This window comes from Pistacia vera, unplaced genomic scaffold, assembly GCF_008641045.1.
Source record: "Pistacia vera cultivar Batoury unplaced genomic scaffold, PisVer_v2 Contig944, whole genome shotgun sequence".
Lineage (NCBI taxonomy): Eukaryota > Viridiplantae > Streptophyta > Magnoliopsida > Sapindales > Anacardiaceae > Pistacia > Pistacia vera.
The window spans coordinates 72,088-95,109 of record NW_022196828.1 but is presented as its reverse complement, the minus strand read 5'-3'; the positions used below and the strand labels follow the sequence as shown (position 1 = coordinate 95,109).

Sequence of the window (23,022 nt, the reverse complement as noted above, 5' to 3'; positions counted from 1 at the left end):
AATGATTAAAAACCCATTAAACACAAGAGCACTCGAAATCATGAATAAAGGTGCATCTGTCAAGGCGTATGCAAAAATACTAATCATTCAAGAAATCATGAACCAATTAGCATTCTGTCAAGGCTTATGCACAAAATACTAATCATTCATTCACACGAGCTATTCAAGATTAGCCAGGGTGTGTAGTCTAACCTTGTCTCACACAATCAATTAATTAACATTAAAGGTGTTCAAGCAATAACATCAATTAAAGATTGAATAAAGGATAATGAATAAAACTAGAATTGCAACGGATTGATAGGACAAATAGAATTAATAAAGACATAAAACCTTCTTTTTAGGCTACATTGGATCCCTAGAAAAGTATTTAGTTACACATGAGCATAAGGAAGTCAAACATCAAAATCTTGAAAACCGTGAAGTACAAGAAGAAGAAGATGAAACCTTAGGTAAGATCTCCTCTTCTTGCCTCTTCCTAATTATATTTGATATAATAAATGCTAGCTTCCTAAAATATTGCTAAGGACATGTATTTATAATATTAAAGTCATGAGGGTATTATGGTAAAAAGCTATACTTCAATTAAAAACGCATAATAACAAATCTGCACATCTCTAAGCACTAACGTAACTTTTGTCTCCATTTTTAACCATCTTCCATGTCGAACTAGGCCATGATTAAAACATAAAAGTTGTCGCTCTGTCTCTTAGCTTTAAAATACCACCAGAACCGAGTCAATCGAGCTGTGTAGCTCAAGTATGATCATTTTCGTGAAGCATGTTCAGGCAGAAAAATTTTTGAACATAAATTTCCCGTATTGTGTCGCATGATTTTGTGGCACTGCGGCATGACGTTTCTGTCCATTTTGTAATTTTATGCTATGGCATGCGAATAGTTCCACTAAGGCATGAGAATAGTTCTGCTGCGGCGAACAATTTTAAAAAATCCATAACTTCATCGTTTGAGCTCTGATTCTCGAACTGTTTGTTCCTACACGCTTATGATTCCTTCATCTTCAATGTCCATGGTTGAAATCCTCATTTTGCAGCACCTAAACACCTGAAAATTCATAAAACATACCCGTGATTCTAGAAAACAAAAGAGATATAGAAATTAAGTAAAATTAACCAATTAAACCTAATTCCATCACAAAATATCCTTAAAATCACTAAGTATGGGTGCACTTCCAAGCACTCATCACTTGAACAAAAAAGGTGATCTCGTTCCTCATCTTAGCCGATTTTGCTAGTGGAAACTATTTAGCAAGAAACTTCTAAGCTAATCTGTCCCATGTGATGATTATTCCTGTTAGGTGTGACAAGAGCCAACCTTTTGCCTTATCTCGCAATGAAAATAGAAACAATCTTAGCCTAATTGCATTGTCAATCACTCCATTGTGCTTGAACGTGTCACATATCTCTAGAAAACTAGCGATATACAAAATTGAATCCTTATATGAATTTCCACCAAATTGGATTAACTGTTGGATCATCTGAATTATTGCCGGCTTAATCTCAAAGTTCACTACAATAGGTGGCCTCGCAATACCATAATTGCATTCTTGCACCATTGGTACGGCATAATCCCTCAATGTTCTATGTACTTCTGCCATGATCTTCACATAAAAGTCCAAACTTAAGTATTCAAGAAATTTAAGCTTGACTACAAAATAAAAATAAAACTACAAACAAAAGAACTCAAGCTTAAGACTTTACAATATTTACGATTAACTATAAAAATGAAATAAAGCTTCAATTTAGCAACACAATAGATACTATCAATATTAATAATCAACTATCCTCGGCAACGACGCCAAAATCTTGATGCGTGATTATTTCATATGTATATTTAGCAAGTGCACTTGTCGCAAAAAGTAATAAAGTGATAAGTACTAGAGTATCATTCCCACAAGGATAGTGTTTCTAAGTACCGATTTCTCTAGTTTAAGTCCTAATTGAAGCAACAATAAATTGGATTGATAGAAAAATAACAAACTAAAAAAAAATAAAAAAAATATAAATAAATGATACTGAAATTAAAGCAAAACCCAACAACTTAACTTATTAAGCAATGTTAAAAAATGCTAGGGTATTGATTTCACCTAGATACGTTAACCCAAATCATAGAATCTATTACCCATGTTCTAATTCCTTGATTGAAAATCAAATTCCCTAAGTTGTTTGGTACTCCTTCTCAAGTTATACCACCCCACCTATTCCTATTAACCTTCTGAACCCAAAAATTGAAGTTTAATAGTTCAAGGTCTCTAAAGCTTTGTGGAATTCTATCTAGATTTCATAGATCGCGTTTATCTATCTCTAGTTTTCGCTCAATCTATGGTATTTATCCCAAGAGACACATATCACAAATCACTTCTTAGTCTCATTGTGAACAACATACATTTGAATGGTGATCAAGCATCTAAAAGTCATTAAGCAAAGAGAGAAACACCATGAAATTAAAACTCAAAGTAAATCAATTCATATAAATTTGAATCATTGTATCAAAGTTACATCAAACCCAAGCTAAAAAACTCAGTTCATACTCAAAAACAAATAAAATAACAAAAACAAACTGAATCAAGGTTCATCATTGAAAAACAAGCAAAAGATGGAGAAATCTTCTCTAATTTGAAGCCCAAATCTTCAATAATCTTCTCCTTCTAAGAGCTGCCTCCCAAATGAAAAACCAAGACCCTTTTCCCTTCCTTTTTGTGTAATTTATACCCCTCTTACTTAAGGATGAAGCCCTAGTAAGCCAAAACATGTCATTTTATCTTTTTCGCATCTGCCGCATTTTTGCCGCGGCGATGCTTTTCTTTTGCTGCAGTGAAGATATTTTGGGCCAAATTTGAGCATGATAACATCTGAATCTGACAAAGTGTTAAACATATGAAGTTTATTCCTTTTAATTATATTTCTACTAGTTCAAGAATCAGACCAATCCGAGGTCTACAGCTTCAGTTATGGCCAAAATACTGAAGTACGTCTAAAGACGTTTTTCTTCAGTTCCCAACATTCTATTCATGACTTCAAGCCAAGTTTTCACCCTTCTCTAGTTAGAATTAGGAAAAACCCGAAAGATGAAAGTTGTATATCTGCTTCTTATCTTTCCATAGCTTCTAAATTCAGGTCATTCCGAGTTCCCAAGCTCAAGTTGTGCAATTTATGCTCAAAACCATCATTTATGCTCAAAATTATCGTTTAGGCCTGCAAAGAAAAATTAATAGAATTAAGTAGCAATTATGGCCCAAATTGTATGAGAAGTATCCTAAATCCTATTGAAATTCAATACAAAATTATAAGGAAAAATAGGATTATCAGTACTCATGGCCGGCTATTATTGGCCCACTATGAGATCTGATTGGCCAAATTCTCCGAGCATTACGATAATTGCCAACATTTTGCTCAAGTATCAAACCTTCCTCACGAATGGCTGAATTCCATCCTCACCCCTTGGAAATTCATGAAGTGGGGGATGAACATAGTGGTGAAACTTCCAATTGCATCGAGGCAACGTGTTTTCATGTTGTTGCTCACTGATTACTTCACCAAGTGGATATAAGCTGAAGCCTTTACCCAAGCTAGGGACCAAGAGCTGAAGAGTTTTGTATGGAAGAATATCATCTATCGGTTCAGCCTAACGAAGGAGATAGTCACCGGCAACGACTCCCAATTCCTAAGCTCTGGCTTTCAAGACTTCTGCAAGATGTAAGGGATCAAGTTAAGCTTCTCCACTCCACACTATCCTTAAGCGAATGGACAAGTGGAGTCGTCCAACAAAATGATCATATAGACAATGAAGAGAAGGCTTTAGAAAGCCGAGAGGGCTTGGGCAGATGAACTCCCCGGGGTATTATGGTCCTACCATACCACAATTCGGTCTTCCACTGGAGAAACACCTTTCTCTTTGGCTTATGGTTCGGAAGCAGTCATCCTCGTAAAAGTATTAGTCCCCTCAGCTCGACTCCAATGGATGGATGATGAAAAAAATGAGTGACAACTTTGCCATGCACAACCTTGCCACTGCCAATGAACTAAGGGATCAAGCCCTCATTCTTCACACCATTTGTAAACAAAAGATGGCTTGGCATTACAACAAGAATGTCTGAGCCAGCACCTTGAAGGTTGGCGATTGGGTCTTAAACCAAGTGTTTCAGAACACAAAAGAGATAGGAGCTGGCAAACTCGGTCCCACTTGGAAGGGACTGTACAAAATCACCAAGGATGTTGGCAAGTGAGCTTACAAGCTACAAACACCGGAAGGTCAAGACATCAACAACAATTGGAATGTAGTTCCCTTGAAAGTCTGTCACTTCTTATAGCACCTTAATTGCCTCCCGCCAAATCCGCTAGATAAGATTTGTACAACTCAATCTCATCCTCAAGGTCCTACTCGTCACGCTTGCCTACCTGAAACTCTTCCATCAACTCGATGCAGGTATTAAAAATAGCCTTTGTAGCCACAGACTCCAGCCTCACCATTAAAGCAGCTCTTTCAGCCTCCCACTCCATTGGCTAGATTCCAGCCTCTTTAGCAAAGTAGACCTTTTGGCCTCCCACTCCGTCCAACTAGATTCCATCTCGGCTTGGGCATGCTGGAGGTTGGACTTGATCTCAACTTGACTCTCCCGTAACTTCTTCTCCATTTCTCCAGCTTTGACCAATTGCCTTCTCAACTGGGAGTTGGCATTGGCCAAGTCTTGGTTCCGCTTCTCTTTGGTTGACACTAACTTCTTCAAATGCATTCCCCCCGTTGCTGTTTGAAATCAATAAAACCACCCAAGATAAGATATGAGACTTAAAGAAGAAAATACCAGAGGAAAGAAGTTAGGATTTACCTGAAACAATCGAGTGGAGAACCATTCGACCATTTGAGAAACCCTTATCTCGTTCAGTCGACGATCATCTTTAGGCAGAAGCAGAGAGTCCATTACCTTCCCACAAAGGATGGGTTTGAATAGGCCGAAGCGGTTGAGAGAATGACTATCTTCATGGCCTCCTTATCCTTGGGGACAACCGCTTTTTACGTCAACTCCACCCCTTGAGATGACTCCACTTTATGCGACGGCTCCACCTTCTGAGAATCAGTAGGGGTGGAGCCAGATGGGACCACTTTAAGAGTAGCCAAAGTATCTGCCACAGACTTTGGCCTCTTCCTTTTCTTTCTTTTCTCGGCTTAGTGCTTCTCGCGAACTTTATTCGCGCTTGACACATGGAAAGTTCCTTTCATTCTCTCCTTTATAAGGGAGAATTCTCTAGGAGTTAAAGGATGGACAATAGACTTACCAAAGATAATGAGATTGTAGTATCGAACCAATTGAGTGTACATCAACAGCCTTAATGGTGGAAAGGGGGTACCTTCTTGAATCCCACCAATATGACGCCACAAATGGCTACACCTCAAGTTTAGCTCAGACAACACGTGGTGGTAATCTCACTTAGCCTCAAATAATTCTAGGATCCTTCAAGTCTTCTCCTTTGCAAGTAACATTGGTATCGCTCGATTATAAGATAAGTCTGCAAAAAAGGAAACACTGAGATTTAGTACTCCATCAAACAACATGAATGCTATAACTACTCACCACTTGCCTGCCAAAAGAAAGGAATCTTCTTGACTCCACTCTCTTTGAATACTAACTCCCCCCTCACAAAGAAGTACACATCCTTCCAATTCTTGTCATACGTATTGAGCCCCGTCACTAAGTGCCTCCTACTATGCTGAAGCATAAAAAGTTATCGGCATTTTTCTTTATCGTGCTTCTTTAATAATAAGAATAAAGTAAATTCATGGCCCCAAATCCCATACGAAGCCTTGTGCATATATAGTCTAAGGACATCAGTAACCACCATACATTCAGCATCAACTGGTTGGGAGCAATGAGATAGTGATTTAGTGCCTCCCGTACCAACCTCAAAATGGGAAATCGCATGTTCTCTGCTAGCGTCTGCTGGTATATGCTAACCCATCTTGGCATGGACCAGTCCACCCTCTCATATCTCGTTGGGGCTCGACCAGGGATTTTTTAGAGATACCTGAGCTTTGGCATTTCCTCCTGAATAAGTTGAGATGGTGGATTGTCAACCAACATGACTCCTTTATGATGGCTCGACTAATTTCCATGACCACCATTAGTAGATGGAATCTTCGTCCCACCAACTTGTTCTGCTTATGTATCACTTTTGGTTTGCGAGTTATCAGCTGAAACTCCATCGCTCGAGCCATCTTTGCTCAGCTTGGTAACTTAACCCTCAACATATGCCCCGCAAGAAGGCAATACTCACACCCTCAATTGGAGCTAACCCATCATCTTCAGGAAGCACTACGATCGTTTAAGCATCTTCGTAGTCATTCCCCTTAGCCATTATCATTTTGTTCAGCTCCACTGATCTTCCCTTACATTCAAACTCATAAAGTCTATCCAACACGGCTACACACTTGTCAAATGAAAAATGAAAATAGAACTCCGGAAGCTATTCACCTTCTCTAAAACTTCAAAAACCACACCCTAAAATTGCCTTAACACTAAACTGCTTTCAACCTCCTAAAAAATCACCCTCCTAAGAAAACCTTGTACCTGCTCTCTCAAACCTCGAAAACTATTTTTTCTCTCTTAGAATCGACACAAATCTTCACCAAAACTAGCATAAAATACTAAGAATCTATGAAAAACTTAAAGGTAACACAAAAAGAATCGAAAATCTAAGAAACAAGAGGAAGATTTTACCTTATTTTCACTGGGAATGGTTGCGAGATTCTACTAAAGAAAAATGCTTGAAATTTTGTCTGAAATGAAGGAAGAGAAGAAAAGGTAGAAATAAATGCGCCACTAAAAAGTCATCTGACGCATTTAATGCCTGTCACCCTAAAACAACAGGTGGCAACCATTCATTGGACATCAAAAAGCGGGAGCTTTTCATATCCCCACCCAAATGCACAATTAGGTCTAAGACCAAGCACGTGGCACTCGCATCTCATGGAAAATCAGTCCATCAAGCCAACATAACACCACCAAGTAGGTTTGACGCCTACAAGCGAAAAAACACTACCAATCCACAACAAATGATAGCCGCACGATTAGATTGAGGTTTCCTCTTAATAAACCGCTCAGGTCGGAAAGCAGAATAAATTCCACTAGCATTCACCAACGAAATTGTTTGCTAGTTAACTCCGTGCCTAATAACAACTCTCTGCCCTACATTTGACTCAACCTATTTGACATAAATCTCCTGCAAACTCACAAAGGAATCGTTCGGCTTTGCCTAACGTAGATTTGCCTTACAAAGAGTCCCTGAGAGCCGTTTGACTCCACCAATCTTTGCCTCGCAAAGATCCCTTTGATAATCTTCGGTCTATCATAGATTTGCCCTGCAAAGACTACCTAAGAGCCGTTCGGTTCCACTGATCTTTGCCTTGCAAAGATCCCCTTGATGGTGTTCGGCGCGGCCTTACTTAAATTTTCCTTGCACGGAATCTTCGAAAGTTGCTCGGTTCTCCTAATATTTGCCTAACGAAGATCCCCCTAGTGTTATTCGACTCGGTTGCGACAAGCAAAAGGTTGCTCTCTCCTAAGGGGCCATAATTTATCACCTTCGTAATCGATTGAAACTACTCTCCAAAGTTAAATACCCCTTAACTTGGAGAGTGGGGGACAAACTATATGAGCCAAAAATCGTGTTGGGCCTGACGAGGTCCAACAAAATAAACATGCCACAGCCCAGCGCCTTGACCTAATCCCGATTGGGCCCACGCTTGAATCCACCTTGTGAAGTGCCCACTCTATGAGTTGGGCTATCCTACAAGTCAAGCCCATCAACCCATAACAATCTATAATAGGGATCAGAATCCTATTCTATTTCCACTTCTGTCAAGATCCCGGATCTTACTGAAAGTGCCAAGCCTAATCTGATAAAGGCAAGAGATCATATTCTCTTCCTAATTGGAACTCATCTACTAAGTAGGACTCAAGTCCTACTACGATTCCAACCCCTAGGGTTCACTATATTAACAAGGGTAGACCCTCTTATTATTCATTCAAAAATAACCCATGGCCCCTAGCTCTTAAAGTTCTTGCTCTCAAGAACCACCACATTATTCCGATAACCTTTCCTGTTCTCAGCCCTCACTAAATACCCTTAGTCTCGCTGACTTGACCATTGGAGTGTCTATGACAGATGGTGTTTATCTAGCCTTCACGTTCTCTTTTCTTCTTTGTGTAGGTCCATTATGTTGTCAGTGACTTTATTCTCACAGGATCCGTCTCTTCCGAATCAACCATAGATTTTACCGTCTACAGTGAGCTAATAGCATTGATGTCATTTAGGACTAAGGTGTTTGTATCAAATAGTGATTAGGGCAAAGTGTGGCATGCATGATACCCAAATCTTGGAGATAAAATTGTATATATCCAAATATATTGATGGAGTACACTTAGTTTATTTAAAAAATAACCATAGAATTTAACATGCTTTCACCACATTAATTTCAGCCAAACTCCAAACAGAAAACAGAATAGTACACATTGGTCTCTTACAAAGCAGAAGTGATCAAAGTCGGTTTATTCTCACTAACAACTGTTTGGTCCTTCAATATGTTGTCAATCTCCTTCACAAATCTGACCATGGCTGGAGCTGGCAGGCAAACTGGCACAACAATTCCATCCTCTCCTTTCTTGTTCCTAAATGGTATATAAAAACTAGCCACTCCAGGAATGGCTCCCACTCCACCTTTGGCAGCTCCACCATAAGCTGCTTTCCCCCAACCAAAATCGACATCTCCGAACCCAGCCCTTGTCAAATCTGATACAAGATATGATCTCACCACAGCAAAATGTGGTCGACCTTTTATCACCATTAGATCTGCCACCGATCTCATGTATTCCTCTGTCACATCAGCTTTTGCCTGTCTCACTAACTCCAAAGCATACCCCAATGGATTTTTACAAAGCTTATCCGCTGTGGTTAAAGCCACAGGAAATGCAAACCCATTACCGTAGTAACCTGAAGGCAATGGAGGGTCAAACTTAGAACGTGCATTTACTATACATATTACACGCATTTCTTCAGTGGGGTCTGGCTGGAGAGCGATGGTTCGGCAACGCCAGAGACAAGCGGTGAGTATTTCAAAAGCGGAGCAACCACGGAGATGAGGAGGGAGACATTTTCTAATGGCAGAAACTTCAGAGGGGCCAAAAAAGAAAGAACGATGATCCATGTCATCGAGTGGAATGATTGTGCCTTTGGTGTCAGCTACTTCATCGTATTCGTGGTGAGTGCAAGTGACTCGTGGTGGATTACGAGCATTGAGAATGTGTCTTTCCCAAACTGGTGAAACAGAGGGGGCTTGAGCCCCCCGTGACATCTCAGCAACAGCCTCCATGAACTGGACTAAACCAGCTGCATCGCTCATTGTGTGATTCAGTCGGAGCGCGAATATAAAACCACCGCACTTGAGACGTGTCACCTGCCATTTCAATAAAATCATTAATATATTTTATGAATAAAAATACTTGAATAAATTTAAATTTAGTATAGGTCTGTATCCAACGTTAAGACAATCTTAATTTGATGAAAAAGTTTCCATTGGCATGAAAGGTGGTTTAAATAGGTTAAGGTAATTAAAATGATATTTTGAAAAAGATTGTTATTATACATGTGATTAATCAACATTTGTGATTTGTTCTATTATACATAATTAAAAAAAGTCCAATAAAATTGTCGTATAAATGAGTAATATTATGCTTATAACTGAATCATACAAATAGACAAAAAACAAATGATAAAATAGTTAGTTTATATAAATTTTTGTACAATTTTTGTCTGTTTGTATGGCTTGGTTATAAACGAAAAATTATTGATTTAATTCTTTAATTTAAAAATGTCAATCAATAATACAGTTTAACTTTTAGGTTAAAAAAACAAATTATGCAAGTGTTATTAGGTAAAGGCCTTACTGTAAGCAGTTGATTGGTCCCTACAACATACTGTACTACAAACCTCAATGTGTGAATCACGCCACTCCGCCTAGCACTATCTTATGAAAAGTTTCCATACCCCTATCATTAAAATGAAATCAATAATTTATTTTATATATGTTTTACGGGATCCTTTAATTTTAAATACACCTAATATTTTTGGAACTAGTAAAAATCCCTTTATAATTATTAAAAACCCCATAAAAGTATGGGATTTTTAATAATTTAAAAAGGGTATTTAATATTTATAAGGGAGATTTTTTATGGTTTTTAAAAAGCTTAGATATACTCATATTAAACAATCTCCCGATAAGTATATAAAATAAACTCATAATTTACATGTCTACTCATTTTCAATTTTTTAACAATTTCTAAAAGGATTACAATGCCATTTGTCAATCTGTATTAACAATTAAGTTCATAAAAACTCATGACGCCAATCAAACAACCCAAACTAAAATTAAATTATTTATGTTAAATAAATTTTTGTAATTAGTGGGTTAATTGTTACATGAAAAAAATTTCACTCTTTGATCCAATAAATTTTGTTTAAATATATTAAAATTAATTTATGTAATTAGTCGATTGTTATGTGGCAAAATTTTGTAGATTTTAATTCGATAAAACTTGATATATTTTGTTTTGTAATATCAACCGATAGTAGTACATCATAGTCTAAATCTATAAGATAAGAAATATATATTTGATGTTATAATTATATACATACACTACTTTTTTTGAATAATTAAAACATAAAAAGAATAATTGACGAGAAAAAAAGTTAAGTACCTGAATAAGTAACAAAGGGGAGTTGAGCACCCCAGCAGAACCAGGAACATCAAAAAGGAGTTGTTCCAAGCCTGGAAATGGAGGCTGAAGAGCATCACCAAATTTGTCAAGTGTAACATCTGCATCAGCCTCGATAAACAAAACACCCTCACCAGTACAATCCACCATAAGCTTACGTTTAGGCCCTTCTCTAAGCCTACCAGCAAATGGATAGTAAAAAACAAGAGTTTTTGCAATGGCCTCTCGGATCACCTTCACCGGATCTTTCCCTTCCATTGAAGGGTTGTACCTGTAAAATTGAATCACAGGGATCTGGAAACGAAGGCCATCCTGATCATCAATGTCTGAGAGTAGTTTGAGATCGTGAGGGGTAGGTTTTGCAGGGACAATAAGCTCAGGTTCATTTCTATGAACTGTGAAGACAAGGGAGGTGGGTGGTGGCGCCATGTGATTGGATATTACAGAATGATGAAAACAAGAGAATTAATAAGAGTGTTAATTAGGTTTGTGTTATGCAAATTTTGGAAGGGATGATAGCCATTTATAATGAAAGTGTGTGGGGCTGCATCAGCACCATGTTTGTTTGAATGTGGGAAGAAAAAGCATGGTGGTTTCTTGGGTGCTATTGTTCTTCCACTTATAATTGACTCGATTATTGGCTTGGCCTACTGCTTTTCAATAATTCATCTTCATCTTACTTAGGGTTAATAATAGATTTTTTTAAAGAAAAAAAAATTTCACATACTCTTTTAATATATATTTCACATACTTAGTCTTAAAATATTTTAGAGTGTTGTAACCTCATTTCAAATATTAAAAATATTAAGATACAACTTACAAATTTAAATCATATTCTTCTTTTTGAAAATCATATTTGGATCACAAATCAAACGGAGTATTTAAGAATTCTTTTTTTACATGTATAAAAATTCAAATTAAAGCATCCTAAACTTAATACCAAGTTTACAATAATGTAAAATTTGTCATCTAAGTGTTTCTGAATTATTTCAGTTGATTTGGCTGAAATAATATAATTATAAAAGCATTGTTATTTTAAGAAAAATCAGTTAATATTTTTCATATTATATAATTCTGCATAAGGGTATAGTTTACGATTCTTAAAGGAGGGTTTATTTAGATTAAATTATAATATTTTAATTAAAACCAATAAAAATAGTAATACACATTGAACACATTGAGAGGAAGGCAAGATCCGTTTCGTCGTGGTGGGTAAAAAAATAAATAAAGATAGTCAGTGGGTAGTTGAGGGTAATTACATCACTGTAGAAAAATAATTATTATTACTATTGTTTTATATGCACGTGAATATCAATCTCAATCTAATTTAAAAGCCAGCCACCCTGCGTTGACATCTCAACAACCATTTCAATGTCTGTATTTTCCCTGCATTTTCTTAGTTTCATACGTGATAAACTCATTTATATACATTTTCTACGAAATTCCACACACTATTTGTTTTCATACCAACAACCCAAAACTCCTAACAACCAAAAAATAAAGCAGAAAAAATGATATTAACGAAAATTAGTATCAATTATTATATTTAATTAATTAAAAAAAGACATATTCATTAATTATTTAGTATCACAATTACTCAAAGCTTTGTTTATTCAAGTCAAGCTTTTATTTTATATGGCAAGTCGTCTTCTCTTCGTCTTGGTCAATTTTTAATAGTTAAAGATAATGTTTGGTAATCAATGTCATTTGCCATGAACTTACAGGTTTTTGGACTATTAGCACGTACACCTAGGCCTTTGATATTTCAATGATTTTTAAATAATTAAATATAATTATTTAATTATTATATATGACACTATACAGAGTCCCTATTTTTTGTTTGTTTCGAATTTGACAAGTTTAACCTTAAATCCAATTATTATATGTGACACTATATGTTTTGACAACTTATAATTATTATCTTCATTTTTAAATCACTAGAAAAGACATTCATGTAATCATGTTAGATTTTAAATTTGTAATTAATGAATTTTATATTTTTACATTTTAAGACTACAGTTATTTGTGATTTTTCCATCAAGCTTAGAGAAATACGAGGTTATAGTTCAATCCATAATCAGTTCAATTCATCTGATTGTTCGACCTAGTATAAGCTCGTTGAGCTGTAGTTCGACCTAGCACAAACTAGTCGTGACCAATTCTTATAGTTGTTCAACCAACTCACAGATAACTTCAAATCATGGATATCTCAGAAGGGATCAGATCGACAACAATCTTGGCACAATCTCAGTGCTCAATCGCGAGAATATCGGAGTTGCATTTCAATATTAATTGTAATCTCTTTATTTCGCTCTTTCCTTTGTACAAAATTTGTATATAAACCCCTTACAACGATGAGGAAGGGGTTAGCAAATTATTCTAGAATTATCATTGTAAGCTCTCACCAAACACAAAACCAGTGAACGTAGGCTCAAGAGTTTAACTCGCCGAACCACTTTAAAAACTCTTTGTGTCATTTTCTTTACTGCCTTTTACTCATAACATTGCTGGTTATCCGTAATCACGCACACATCAGTTTCGATTCTGTTAAAGTCAATTGGATCGCTCTAGTTGGTGTAAATCTTGTATCAACATTTTGGCGCTAGAATGAGGGCTTTCGCCAAATTTCAGAATTTTCGACAAACAATCTCAGTGACCCGATCACTCAAAGGCCTACAATGGTTCATACAATGTCAAAAAACCACCACCGGAAACTACGACAATGTGGAAACCACCCACTAGGAGGTGTATCAAGACACCGATAGGCATCGACCACTAATGCCGCTAGCACACCAGGTTACGAATAACCAGGGAGTAGGGACATCGAATCCCGAGAATGGCCAACTGGTGGGATGATTAGAACAATGGTTGCACAGGCGGTGCAACAGAACGTGGCTGAGTTAAGAAATTAGCAACCAACCCCAAGACCTTGACTAGCCATGCTTTATAGATGTTACCTAAATAGGTCGAAATTTAGCCAATGACCAATCTAGTTCAACGGCACCAAAGGGTCACCAACATCCCCGATGTCACAGGGTACATTCCACTCACGAACGTGAGTCCCGCGGGTAAACTAACCCTGGGAGCCGGCCAGGAAAACAGCCAATAGGGGAAAATGAAGGCAATGGTCGCCCACGAGACACTCGACCTACTTGATGATACCCTCAAACTCAGCGTGCCAGTTTTAACCCACGCCAAAGGCAAGCTCAGACCTCGCAAACTCACGAGATGAGTCACCCACGATAATCTGGCAATGATTGATGTTCTGGTTTTAACCAACGTCACGAGCAGCATACTAATGAGTATGATAGTACCTACCAACCCAGCCATCATGACTCAGCCTCGTGCATTAGTGCACACAGCGGAGAAGGCTCGCAAGCAACAGATCTCTAAACTCACATGCTCGAGGTAAGGCTGAATAGGGCTAGCCAGAATAATCCATATAATAAAGACTTAGATCGGGTGCAAAAAATGTTCGACGATCTAAGAGCCCGCTAGAACAATGCGGTGGAAGAAATGGTGAGCTCTTCGTTCACAAAGGAAGTTCGCCAAACCCCGTTTCCCTAGGGATTCAAGGTGCCAAAGAGCAAGTTCCTGGAAAGGGGATCCTAGAGACCACCTTGACTCTTTCAACGACCTGATGGAGCTGAATCAAGTCTGTGACTTGGCAAAGTGCCTCTGCTTCACGGTCACATTGTTTAGAGATGCTAAAAGGTGGTACAAAAGGCCCAAGGTGAACCTAATTAAATCTTGGCAACAGTTCTCCTTGTTATATCTATAGCAATTCCAAGTGAGGAGATAGTTCACAATGCTGTTAAGCTATCTGACAATATTCGTCAAGAAAGAGGCGAAACATTGACCTCGTATTTAACAAAGTTCCAAAATGAACAAGCAAAGGTTGCGGATGCACCTGAAGAGTCGATTCTGGCTTTGCTGATAGTGGGAATCTGGTCACAAATGAAATTGTGGAAAGAGCTCCAAAATGAAGACCATGTGAGCCTAGCAAAATTCTATCAAATGGCCACTAAACACTAATGAATTGAGAGCTCGCTAGCGGCCTTAGCCAGAAGCTCGCCAAGAAGAGCCTCGAACATGCAACAAGATCGTCCAGCAGATAAGCGGAGGGGCCAAGACCATAATGATATGGACCAGAGCAGGTTCCAAAAGAGACAAAGAACAGATAACCGCGAGGATAAGCAAACCACCCATCCCGCAGTATGCAGAATACACCCCTTGACTCAAGATGTAACTCACATCTATGAGGTCCCTCGTGAGGCCAAAAAACTGCCCATGCCAGAGAGGATGAAGGGGGCACCAGATAGAAGAGATCGTCAGAAATACTATTTGTACCACCAGGATATCAGGCACAACACTAACGAGTGTCGGGCTCTAAAAAACACCATTAAGGATCAAATCAGAAGGGGTTATGTAAACCTCGCGTTTTTATTCCAATGCCTTAAGGTATGAAATTTACTTTTCAAGTAATTTTCTTTTTTTGAATGGAAGGGTAAAATGGTCAATTTACATGTATTTCGAGATGTGGCCATTATTAAGTGTAAGGGGTGATGTCATTGAAGAGAAATGAAGGTAGAATGGTCATAAAGTTGATTGATATGGTTAAATGGCGTAAACAGTAACCAAGGGTATAATGGTCTTTTCATACAAAACCATATGATTAAGTGTCCATAAAAGTGCACCAAGGGTAAATTAGTCATTCACCTAATGGGATTGCTTAATGGATAAGTGTTTCAAAGAAGTCAAATGGCATTAAATGAGTGCTTATCTTTATGTTGTGGTGGAAATGACCAAAATACCCTTATATGAAAAATTTATGCCAAATGACCCTTATATCTAACTTTTATTGACCAATCACATTAGAGTAACAATGGAATGAATATTTACAAGGTTTAAAAAGAGAGTAGTCGGCCTTGGAGACCCCAAATATATCATCTTCTTCTTCATCTCTCAAATCCACCATAAAAGCCACTAATCCAAGCTTTTATTCTCAAATTTTCTTAGGATTTCAAGTTGATTTTCAAAGGAGATCACCATCCACCCTTAAAGAACTTCAATTTCAGGGTTAAAGGTGAGTTTCAAAACCCTAGTTTTTCTGAATTTTTTAGTTAAAAGAGAAATTCATAAGTGGTTGTGTGTGTAAGGTAGAAAGGTGAAACTTTGGAGCCAAGGAGGAGTACCTTTGTGCTTTGAATACTAAGGTAAGGAAAAAATCTCCCTTATGACTACAATTGATAACACCTAGGGTTTATGAAACTTACATTTATTTATGTTAATATGAGTGTGATGCTATGTTTTGGTTATGAGTTGTTTAAATGGGTGTGTTGATTGGTGTATGTGTGCATATGGAGGATGATTATGCCAATTAAGAGATTTGTAGTTGGACGATGTTTTGGCACTTTTTGGTTCTGTAAAAAGGGAGGTTTTTATGGCCTTTTATACTTAGAATGATATGGCAAATAATATGAATGTGCAAATGAAGGTGACATGGTTAAAATGAATAGAATTCGGATTTGGCTGTTTTAAGACTTATACTGTACATGCTTCACTGAATCAGTCATAACTGAAGTTATAGAAGTCCGATTGAGTTGATTCTTGAAGTGTTAAAAATTTGAGAAACAGACCTAAAACTTTTGTGTTTTAGGCAAGAACCAGTTCGAATTGGAAGATAAGGTAAAAATTGCTTGAAAAGTGATGAACTATATGGCATCCAACTTCTTAATGGAAATTCCCATTTGTTTCTAATTCTAATAAACCCCTGAATAATCTTACTACTGAAATTCCTTGTATTGTATGAGAAATTGAATGAATTAAGTTAAGAAGTTTAGTAGGAGAATATAGTATGATTGAGCATGGGATATGTTAGTCCATATGTTTGCATTCATAATGGTAATGCATATAGCTTATTTAGTTGTCTTATGAAAAATTTATGAAATGTTAAAGAATGAATTCCATGAGTCTCTTGAGGTATAAACCAAGATCAGAGGAATGGAATTCTTATGGAAACCATGAGTCCTTTGAGGTGACGACCAAGAACAAGGTAATGGTTTAAATGAATCCGATCGGATAACAAAGACTAATGAAACCATCAAGTATAAAGACAAAAGAAATAAGCATGCCATGTACATGAATATTTCATAAGTCATATATGTTCTATGTTATATTATGTATGATTATGTTATGACTTATGTTTATGAGAAAAGTCCAAAGTGTATGATATGTTTTATGAACTTGTTATGTTAAAGAATGAAGGTCATATTTTGTAGGTAGGTAAGGTCCTAAGTAATATACTTGTAAAATGATGTATAATGAACCTTAATAGTTTATAAATGGCCATATTCCTTACTGAGCGATTAGCGCTCACCCCACGAAATGTTTTAAAATGTTTTGCAGGTAAGGATTAAGGCATGAAGCTGGGAGAGGATTCCGAGGGACGCTATGAGCATGAAGGGATGTTTTAATTATGACTTTTGAATGGTTTTGCTAGTATTTAGTGTAGTAATTATGTTTATATCTCATAATGCAGTAAATATGTCCATGTTATTATGGAGTATATATGTTTGTGTTAATAAAAGAAATCAAATTGCTAGTAAATTTTGTAAAAGTGTGTATGTTCTCGTAAGTACTACTATGGATTTCATAATGTACTCCAAGAAAGGAAACTATATTTTTGACTTGTACAATGAACTTATTATAGTTTAGAAATTAAAATGTTTTAAAATAAAAATAGATATATTTTTAAACTACAAGTTTATTCTTTTAATAGGATTTTAAAATAAACTTCTTTCTTAGGCGTGCGTTTTCTAGGTTCTCAATGGCCAAGGGATACTTAGGAAATACTCGGCTAGGGAGGGGTTTTACAGGTTACCTAAAAGAATTTATCAAGGAGGCCCCAACTCACGAAAAAACAAGAGAGCAGAATAATCAGGTCGATCAAAATCCGATGAACAATGAAGTTCTGGTGGGAATGATCTATGGGAGACCCGACATTGTAGAGAGTTCCAGGCATTCTCGCAAGCAATATGCGCGAGAGGCTAGGACATACTTGGTCCCCCGAGTAATGAACTGTGAGCAAAAGCGGCCAAAGTAGCGAGGTGATAGGATTCATCAAAGAAGAATGTGAAGAATCTCTTCGCCACAACCATGATGCGATTGTAATCGCAGCAAGAATCGACAATGCTTGACTACTTAGGGTAATGGTCGATAATGGCAGTACAATGAATATCATTTTCTTGGGAGCTTTCTGAGGAATGAGGTTCACAGAACGAGATTTGAAGGCATGTCTATCGCCACTTTACGGATTCACCAGGGATAGCCTAGTCCCCAAGGGAACAACTGACTTGCTTGTGACCCTTGGGGAAGAGCCTAAGATAAGGACGGTGATGGTAGAGTTCTTAGTGGTCGATTGCCTAACCACCTATAATGTCATTTCAGGAGATTGATCCTGGATGACCTAAGCACAGTCACCTCGGTGCACTGCCAAGCAATGAGATTCCCAACTCTAGGTAGGGTCACCACAATCAGGAGTTAAAGGAATGATTCTCAGGAATGCTACAATTGGGCCATTCATGCTGCAAAAAAATGGTCGCTCCTGAGAACACTGGTCATCACTGAGTCTGAGCCAAAGCCTGGACCTTTGGAAGACACCATAGATCCTCGCATCCACAAAAAAGAACTTGTGGTAGGGCCAACTGAAGAGCTGCAAGAAATATCTGTCAGCGAGGAAGACCCAACTCACGTGCTAAGAATTGGCAGTAGTCTAAGTGACGAGCTGGCAAACAATCTTGTGGGTTTCTTAAAGAAAAACCTTGACGTGTTCGCTTGGGTTCATGCAGACATGGTGGGGATCAACCCCGAGGTAATGTGCCATCGATTATATGTCGACTCAGAGGCTCGACCAATTAGACAAAAGAGAAGATCTATGGATGTCAAGCGATCCAAAAACGCTCAAGGATGAAGTTGATAAGCTCCTAAATATCAACTTCATCAGGGAAGTAAAGTATTCAGACTGGCTTGCCAATCTGGTCTTGGTAAAGAAGTCGAATGACAAGTGGCAGAGTTGCGTTGACTTCACGGATCTAAACAAAGCCTATCCCAAAGATAGCTTTCTGCTCCTCCAAATCGACCAATTAGTAGATGTGACAGTTGGGAATACACTACTAAGCTTCATGGATGCATACTCAAGATATAACCAAATCCAGATGTATCAACCTGATGAAGAACACACCTCATTTATTACTGACTAGGGGATTTACTATTATAGGGTAATGCCATTTGGCTTGAAGAACGTTGGAGCGACCTATCAACGTTTGATAGACAAAATGTTCGTCGAGCAAATTGGCAAGACAATGGAGGTGTACATCGATGACATGCTCGTCAAATCAAATGCCGCTGAAAGTTATATTGAGCACCTGAGGGAAATGTTCGGCATCCTCAGAAAATACAAAATGAGACTCAACCCTTTGAAGTACGCTTTCGGAGTGAGCTCGGGAAAGTTTTTGGGTTTCCTTGTTAATCAGCGAGGTTTCGAAGCCAACCTAGATAAGATTTAAGCTCTCTTGAACATGAAAAGCATGACCAACATAAAACAGGTTCGGAGCTTGAAAGGGCGTGTGGCCACACTTAGCAGGTTCATCTCCCGAGTTACAGATGGGTGCCTATGTTTCTTTGAAACCCTAAAAGGAAATAAGGGTTTCAAATGCACAGAGGAGTGCGAGAAAGTATTCCAGGAATTGAAGAAGCATTTGGGGCAGCCTCGTTTGCTGTCAAAGCCCTTCTAAGGCAAGCCTTTGCTTTTGTATTTATCGGTATCTAAGTTCGCGATTAGTGCGGCTTTGGTACCTAAAGAGGGCAGAGTGCAATGGCTAGAGTACAGTGTGAGCAAGAGGTTGCTCGATGCTGAGACAAGATACCCCGAGATGGAGAAGCTCATCTATGCACTGATTATCGTCACTCAGAAATTGCGGCCATATTTCCAAGCGCACTCTATACATGTGCGGATGAACTTTCCACTAAGAAAAAGAATATAGAAGCCTGAGGCATCAGGTAGATTGATTCAGTGGATGATGAAGTTGAGTTAACATGATATCAAATACGTCCCGAAGACAGCAATAAAAGGTCAAGTTTTGGCAGACTTTATCTTAGAATTTTCCTATCAGCCTAAGAGGAAGTAAGCCCGTCAGAGGCAGCACCTTAGCAGCAAGCGAACCAGAGAAACCAAGGCTTGATAGTCCATGGCAATGGACTCTATATGTAGAAGAGTCCTCGAATAAGAAGGGGACAAGAGCTGTTAGAGTAGGTGCCCTAGAGCCAATCAATTATTGTAAAATTGATTATGTAATAAGTGTTTATTTATCAATAAAAGACATATTCTTCTATATCGTGTATGTAATGATATATTTCCTTAGGATGGTAGAACCGTGATGAGGGTATCAAGTGTTTCAAATCTTGATAGTGAGAACCCTATGATCACATATGGTGGTCATTCTAAAAACGTCCGTAGCCCCAGTATTATTCTGACAAAGGACACAGATAATATAGTAAGGCTATCATGGTGTTGAACAACCTTGTTGAAATGTAGTGACTGATCTCACTTGTCAAGGTTGTTTACTGACAACCTATTACAACAGCGAAAACCATTTTCTATATAAACTCGTGTTACTTCTTCATTTTTCGCAAGAGTTCCAAAAAGCTTCCAAGAAAAAACAAATTTCAATTTCAATTTCAATCCACACCATCACTCCCATAATCACTTAAACAACCTTCCCTAGCACCAAATCTAGCCAATTTTGAAGAATTTCCAAATTTGGGGATTTTGCGATTTAGAGAAAAACTGGAGCAATTGAAGGTTCATCAAGCTTGGGTGTGGTAAGATTTTGAGTTTTCATGCTGTTGTTTTTACAAACTTCATGGTTTGAATGATTAATCTTTAGATTATTGCATGAACTCGAAATTTTTGGATATTACTTGCGTGTTGTGAGTTGTGATTTGTGTTTGGAGTGTGGAAGTGTTGATTTTGATTGATTGGTGGTTATCGAAGTTTGGGTGTATGCTTATGAAGTTTGTGAGTGCATAAGGAAGTTTGGTGATTGTTGGGGTGTGATTGTTGATTTCGAAATTGATAGGGTGAATTAAGGAATTGAATTGAAGTTGTGAGACGTGTGCAGTAGTGTTAGAGTAGGCAGTTGAATTATTAATTTTGGTGGTAGAGTGTAGAGAGTACTTTTGAGAGAAAATGCCACTCAAAGCAGTTCCAAGGAGTAAGGGCAAACATGTCGATAATAGATTTGTGAATGAGAAGGCTAGGCAGCCTTATGAAGTAGCAATTAAAAGAAAAGACAAAGGTTTTATTGCCCAGAGAGGATTGACCACTGTCAATGCAGAAGCTTGGATCAAAGGGAGAGGTTGGGACATCTTTCTGCTTGAACCGAATCATTTAGCCATAGAGCCAATTGCAAGAGAGTTTTATGCGAACTTCCCTGAGTGTGAGCCCGGGCATGTATATGTGAGGGGTATTAAGGTGCCATTTAGTGCAAAGATCATCAATGAATTCTACCAGATTGATCCAATTGACCGTGATGCGTATGTAGAATTCAAGGCTAAATAGATTAATTATGATGAGATACTCAAGGTTTTAGCAAAGCCAGATACCTCTTGGGAATTCTTGAAGAAGGGAAGGATAAGCATAAAAGGGACTAATTTGATTCCCATGGCTAGAATTTGGCAATACTTTGTCTGTGGGAGGATGGTTCTAGAAACACACTACAGTTCAGTGGCTTTTGAGCGAGCACTCTTACTTGATGCCATTGCCACTAGAAAGAAGATGGATGTGGGGAATATCATAATAGAGAATATAAGGCATGCAGCCAATCCAAGGAGAGCAAGCTTTGCCTTCCCATAATTCATCATTGAAATTTGCATTAAAGCTGGAGTTAAGAAGGCAAATGATGAACCACTTCTTCATCCTACCCCAGTCCTCGACCAAGTCTATTACTTTAAGCTCCTAGATCGTCCCACCATTAGAGAGGCCAGTTCAAGCTCAAAAAGACCAAGAACCACAACCTTTACCACAGCTCTTACTCCATCTCCCAGGATAAAAGAGATGTTACAAAATATCCTGAAAAATATGTACAGAATGGAAAGGCATCAAGATTGGATGGTAAATCAGACCCGCACATTGTACAAGATGCAATTGAAGTGTTGCGCCAATTTGGGCATTGATTTAGCCAATTTCCAATGGCAAGAATGGCAAGAGAAGGAGGAAGATCAAATTCAGGATGATGCCATAGAGGAAGAGGACGATGCTGATGAAGAGGATGCAGATGAATGAGCCTGGAATACATTTGGTTTTGTTTTATTTTTGTACAGTGGAACTTAGTTGTTCTTGTTTTTACATTCACTTTGTTTTGCATTCTTAGGTTTTAGGTTTAGTTGGTTAAGGTCTGAGAATGAGATGTAATTTTTCCATAATCTGTGAGGTTTTCTAACACATTTTGGACCCTTGAGTTTATGTGTTTTGACAGATTTCGCTGATGGAGAAGACGATGAAGCGATGTCCAAATTTGAGCTCACTTCGATCTTCACGGATTAATCAAGGGAGTATCTCACACCTTATGATCATTTTTCTTTACTCCAATGTGCATTATTGATTGACATTAAGGACAATGTTGTTTTCTGTTTGGGGGTAAAGAAAAATGTAGAAAGTCTTGCATGTTTAATTAACTTTTATCTTTGTGTGTTTTATTGTTTTTGGGTTGTGTGTGAATTTAGTTTGTGTGTCGTGTTTGTTGCCTAGATGAATTGCATAAGTCCATGATGAGATTTTGATTGTTGGGATTTTATTTATAGAAAATGCAAAGCATTGCTTCAAGTTTAGGTTGGTTGACTTGATTTAACTTGAGGTTCGTTGAGTGGTTCAACCACCATTTTCATTCTTTCGGCATGCTTAGAAACATTTTATGTGGTTAGGTGAAGTCTTGATAGTGTTGGTGGACTCTAGAACCTAGTTGAGAAGTGCTTGAGGTGAAATTCTAGGATTAGACATTGTTGAGGAAATGATTTAGGCATTTTTCGGAACGTTTGACCCTTTCTAGCCAACCCATAAATGAATCTTTCCCTAGTCACCCATTTGAGCCCTATGAGATTATCATTGCCTTATTTTTTATTGCAAACCAAAAATTGTCCAATCCCTATACCCTAAACACTTTATCATACCCTTTAAGAGAATT

At 37.8% G+C, this 23,022-nt stretch overlaps 1 protein-coding gene across 1 annotated transcript; it reads right to left on the bottom strand.

Moving 5' to 3' along the window:
* Positions 1 to 8,497: 8,497 nt before the first annotated feature.
* On the bottom strand, positions 8,498 to 11,303 carry LOC116120760 (benzyl alcohol O-benzoyltransferase-like). The gene is made up of 2 exons (XM_031406727.1): positions 10,763 to 11,303; positions 8,498 to 9,462 (listed from the first exon to the last, which is right to left on the bottom strand). The coding sequence occupies exons 1-2, from the start codon at positions 11,207 to 11,209 to the stop codon at positions 8,530 to 8,532; spliced, it is 1,380 nt and encodes a 459-aa protein (XP_031262587.1). The 5' UTR covers positions 11,210 to 11,303; the 3' UTR covers positions 8,498 to 8,529.
* Between the last annotated feature and the right edge of the window lie 11,719 nt (positions 11,304 to 23,022).